The sequence below is a fragment of the Dicentrarchus labrax genome, unplaced genomic scaffold, assembly GCF_905237075.1.
Source record: "Dicentrarchus labrax unplaced genomic scaffold, dlabrax2021, whole genome shotgun sequence".
In the NCBI taxonomy this organism is placed as follows: Eukaryota; Metazoa; Chordata; class Actinopteri; family Moronidae; genus Dicentrarchus; species Dicentrarchus labrax.
Window position 1 is genome coordinate 145,403 of NW_026136741.1, and position 5,362 is coordinate 150,764.

The window sequence follows — 5,362 nt, forward strand, 5'->3', positions numbered from 1 at the left end:
GTCGTCCCTCTGCTGCAACGCCTGGAGCTAGCACTGCCATCTCCTTCTCCCGCTGCGTCCTGGTGAACCTGAGAACGGATTTCAACATAGTATTTTAGTTACATGTACAATTTTGAGAGCATGTAATTCAAGCATGTCATTACCATAACATATAACACTGTCCAAAGCATCAAACATACCACAGCGAGAGGGTCCTGCTATTCAGCTCATAGAGCTGGATGGGCGCCCGAGCCATCAGCCTCTGGTGGCCCAGCACAAGGTCCCGGATGTGCTGGTACCGAAGCAGTTATGCTGTCCCACCGCGACCGCCGGGCACCGCTCACACGGGTGCCTGAGGGGCACACGCGGCAGAGCTGGATGCACACTGCCTCTACCAGCCGGCTTGCACTGGGACTGCTGGCAGGTCCAGAGGTCTGTCCGACCAGGCAGCTGCGGACAACGGACAAAAACAATGATGGATATGAGCATGCTGTGAACATTACAATAGCTCGTGTGTACGTCAGGGAAACGTGTGATGGAAGTGTAGCCTTACCGTCTCATGTTCTCCACACCAGGTATACTGGTGCGGCTAGGCTTCGCTGCCTTGAAGCGCCCCCGAGCTGGCCTGTCCCTGTAGCGGGGAGGGTAAACTACTCGGTCCCTGTCGAATTTTGACAGGGCCTCGTAGAGCCTGATTAGCTCATCTACCCTCCCCTCGGACAAGGCCGGTTCGAAACGCAACCCCACCAAGGCCGTGGCCAACTGGACCACGGCCAGGTACCCCGGCTGGTCATCTGGTCCTCTGTAGTCCTGCAGACACACAAGCAGAGACAGAAAACAATCAGTCAGATGAATGGGAGGAAAAGAGCGCAGTGTGGTGATGTGAGATGCAGAGGTGGCGTGCCTACCTCAGACGCAGGGGGCGTCCAGAGGAACAGCCGACATGCGAAGAAGGCAGCTGGTGAGGCGGGTGACTGAGTATAACTCGGCCGGGGCTGAGGGGGATCCCACCACAGCTTGAGGTCCGTGGTGAGTTTAGTCCTCCCCTTGCTGTCTGGCTGGAACAGCTCCCGGCCGATCCACTCCTGCTCTTCCACGGTGAGAGCTGTCCGCCAGCTCTCAGGCAACCGGGCCTGTGAGGAAAAAAACAACACAAACAAACAAACACACTGTAAGGAGGCTGAGTCGGTGCTACATGCAGTTTGACAGTCGACTCCACTGAGTTGTGCGTCCATGAGTACAGGTGGGTGTGTGTGTGTGTGTGTGTGTGTGTGTGTGTGTTTGTACCTCAGCCGAAGCAGGAGTGGGAGCTGCGGGCTGCTCCACATTCCTCTCCTTCCTCTTCCATCTCCACCTCCTCCGACGGTGCCGGAGGAGGTGGAGATGGAGGCGTCACCACCAGCGGGAGCGGGAGAGTCTGAAGGACCTGTACGTCAGCTTCAGACACAGTCACACACAACAAAATAGATTCAGCACAATGATAGTCATGGGACAAGACTAAGTGAGTCTGAGTGTTGATGACATGCAGTATGCCAGTGATTAGGGCAGAAGGTTTAGTGCTACAAGATGCAGCAGAGCCAAGGGAAGTAGACATGTGAAGGCGTTTAATCAAATCTACATTACCGCCACATGAGTGAGGATGGCACTACCACCTACGAAGATGGCTATATTACCTGCCAAACCTACCTTTGTCCTTCAAGCATCAGCTGTAGCGACCAGTAAATGAAACAATTACAGTTAATACAAACACACTGACAGAAGAATATATATAGATGGCAAATGTGACACGTCCAGTTTGGTGCCAGTTACCTGTTTCTATGTCAGTGGCCATCTGGACCAGTTCCTCGTCCGTCACCTCTGTGGCGTGGGGGCGGCGGCGGAACCGAGGGGCGCTGGTCTCTGAAGGATGTAGACACCGCTATGGGGGGTTGGGCAATGGTTAGTAAATCATGTACAGTGAACTGTACTCTGTTGTGTTAAAGAGAAAGAAAGAGATCTACCTCGAACTGCAGGCTGTGCAGGTGTGGTCATCAGCTTCCTGACCTTGGCCTGCAGCTCACCTGGGCCCATGGGACGCGGGCGGCGATCTTGGAGGCGATCGGCTTGTGTGGCTACAGCGCGGTGGAAGCAGCGGCCTTGCTGGGGCCACTGCTGGTGGTGGTGGGGGCGCTGCTGCTGATGCTGCGGCTGCTGGTGGGTGGAGGGGGGTAGCAGCCGCAGCTGCCGCCGCTGCCGACCGCTTCGCGTCTCGGCCCAGGATGTACTTCCTGGCGGCGTCCATTGCAGTCCCAGGGTGCAGTGTCTTCCCTCGAAGCCACTTGACAAATCTACAACATGGACGGCATCACATTAGTGAACAATAATGACATACAGCAATTCACAATCCATTGTGTGTAGCACCAATCACTCACCCTTGGCGGTCCTTATCAGAGGACTCGTACAGGTCCTTCAGGGTGTCCTCTTTAAACTTCCCAAAGCCAACAAGGGCCTCGCCCTCACACCCGGGCTGACTGGCACGAGCCCGGGCCTCCTCGTGCGCCCGGTGGAATCTTATGTGTTCAGCGAACTCCGGGTGGGTGCACGAGTACTGGGCGAGAGCGTCCTTGTTGGCCATAAGGGGGCTGTCGGAGGCACTCTTCTCCCGCTCCCGCTGGTGGCTGGCGACCAACTGTACCGTGTAGCCCACGTCGTTCTCCAGGAGCCAACGGAACGTTTGACCCTGGTACTTCCCAAACTGGATGCTGTGGCAGCTCAGCACCAGCCTGTGGTTCCCAGGGTCACCGCCCGTGGAGATGACGTGGGCTTGTGCCTCCTTCTCCACCTCCTCCGGCTTCTTGGCCCTCGCAGCAGCGGCGGCCCCGCGTGGCCCCTTGGCGGCGATGTAGGCCACCGCCTCACCAGAGGCCCGCAGGAGAAGCTGCTGCGAGGCTGTGAATTGCAGTTTTGCAAAAACCATTTCTACAATGACAAGAAATGACACAGCACAGCATTAAAGGAGCATTACAGGTTAAACTACATATTAACTGCTATATTACCAGGAATATCACACATAAGATTAATGATATACTGGTACTTCACATTCACTATTGAAACATTACCGTTAACAAACTAACATCACGTGACACAACAGGTAAATAATGAGCCCAGGGTTAGCCCCCTATGCATTGGCAGCCATTAAACAAACAGGCTTATTGTTAATGTATAAAACATACACTTAAACTTTATCTTTTGATTTCACCTGGTGATATTATAACCTTAAGGCTCTAAGGACATTAACTGTATAGTCTTTTCATACTTTAATTTTGTTTTCAGAGATCGTCACATGTTGTAATTATACTGTAGCATCCTAGCTACAGCTACGTTACATTACATTACATAATGGCGATCTCTCAAAATGTATTTAATCTTTAAACAGATTATGTGCTACAGCGAAAAGGCAGCTTATATATTATACAGTAATCAGTTAGCAGTGAAACAGCGAGCCAATGTAACGTTAGCGTAAGTTAGCACTGCCGCCGATGTCATTACCGATCGGTGAAATGTGTTTAAAATAGTATTCCCATACTGTGTTTACTTGTTGAGACCTAGGATGTTGTACTGCTATTGTGTAGAGTTGATATTTAAAGTTTAACTGTGCTTTAGATGCGTTAGCATATAAATCGCTATTAGCATGCTAAGCGTTGGAAATGAATGAGCATTTAGCCACTGCTGTGATGAGCTGACGATCTCTGGAAACGCTTTAAAAACGTGATGAGACAACTTGGCTCACTTCTTAAGACCCTTGGGATGCTGGTACAACGATGTGGAGTCAAAATTTGAAGTGTAAATATGGTTTAAATGTGTAAACAGACCAGCCGCGATTTTGCTAACTAAAAACAAGGAGGTGAATGGGGTCATTTTAGTTACTACTTTTCTGAGGGCTGGCGATCTCTCACAATGTATTTAATCTATAAACAGACTACCTGATTATCTTCCTTAGACCCTGTAGATGTAGTTACTACAGTTTGGAGTCGAAATTCGAAGTATAAATATGGTTTAAATGTGTAAACAGGACGCCTGACGTCCACGTTCAATATTAGCATAAGCTAACCAGAGAGTGCCGGCAGAACGTAATAAAACATTAACTCCATTCAGTACATCGTAACAGTACAGTGGGGTCGCTGTGTTATATCAGTACATTAATATTCTATTTATTTTGGTTTTACTCACTCTCTCTCAGATCTCACTGCTCTCTCAAATACACACGGGGATTTCTGTCCGTCGCATACGGCAGCCGGTGAGGTTAAGAGGTGGGCGTTAACGTCTAACGCTCGACAATCCGAGCTGCTGATTGGCCCAGAGCTGACAACGCTCGACTAGCGCTCGACAGCACTGGCTGCTCATTGGCCCAGAGCTGACAACGTTCGACTAACGCTCGACAGCACTGGCTGCTGCTCATTGGCTGGCATACAGAGACCATTGCTGGTCATATTGCGCGAAGAAGCAAGGGAGCCGTGCGGAGCGCCGAGGGCGGCGCGCGCAGCCGGCCCTCGGCCCCCGGTCGGCCGCATTTCCCCGGGCTCGTGTGATAAAAAGCAGCCCCAAAGAGCCTCTCCTTCTATTTCTCCCGATTATAACGCCAAAGAATTGGAACGATCCCCCCTTTCCCCCCCTTCTCTCGACATGTGTCAGTCAAAAGCTGTTGTCCTACGTCATCCCGAGCACATGGCTACTTATCATACGGCGGCGACACGGAGAATTAAAGGCCCCGCACGCATTTAAAGCGACGAGACCTGTTTGGTTAAATGTACATTAATATTTGAATGGTTTTGGCCTCATGAATGGCTCCAGGTTTGTTTGGTTAAATGTACATTAATATTTGAATGGTTTTGGCCTCATGAATGGCTCCAGGTTTAAAAAGTTAAGTTAAAAAATATTTAAATAGAGAAGACAAGGATTTAATCAATTAAATGTTTATTAGAAAGGTTAAAAATGTATAACATAAGCAGGGAAATTGCAGTGTAGAAGCAGCATTACACACAGTAACAACAAACACACACACACACACACACACACACACACACACACAATCAAAAAAAGCAATATAGAATGCAATATAAAAAATGTATAAATAACCAGTATAATGCAGTCCAAAGTAAAAATAAAAAATATAAGGTGCAATGAACAGATGAAACATATAAGGTGCTTGGATGATACAGTACAGTTGGATAATTTTAATGTTTTTTTGACCTCTTCTCAGCCAGCCACAGCTCCACAGTCTTCCCTTCATAAAGAGCACAGAAGTGCTCTCCCCCATATTGGCTGTGGCCAAAGTCTTTCTGCTGTGGCTGGCCACAGAGCTGGCAGATCCTCAGTTTGTGGGGCTTCCTCACTTCCCCCCGGT

General features: G+C 49.8%; 1 protein-coding gene across 1 annotated transcript; it reads right to left on the minus strand.

Moving 5' to 3' along the window:
• On the minus strand, window positions 1-1,810 carry LOC127359586 (uncharacterized). The gene is made up of 7 exons (XM_051393514.1): window positions 1,766-1,810; window positions 1,379-1,416; window positions 1,267-1,333; window positions 888-1,112; window positions 533-789; window positions 180-429; window positions 1-68 (listed from the first exon to the last, which is right to left on the minus strand). The coding sequence occupies exons 1-6, from the start codon at window positions 1,808-1,810 to the stop codon at window positions 207-209; spliced, it is 855 nt and encodes a 284-aa protein (XP_051249474.1). The 3' UTR covers window positions 1-68; window positions 180-206.
• Between the last annotated feature and the right edge of the window lie 3,552 nt (window positions 1,811-5,362).

Bases quoted from the DNA above. Each gene is read 5' to 3' on its own strand.
- LOC127359586 (XM_051393514.1), bottom strand. From the start codon at position 1,810: ATGGCCACTGACATAGAAACAGGTAACTGGCACCAAACTGGACGT. The intron at 1,417-1,765 runs GTCACATTTGCC...CTGTGTCTGAAG, and splicing joins ACTGGCACCAAACTGGACGT to CTGACGTACAGGTCCTTCAG. The intron at 430-532 runs GTAAGGCTACAC...CGTTGTCCGCAG, and splicing joins GGTGTGGAGAACATGAGACG to CTGCCTGGTCGGACAGACCT.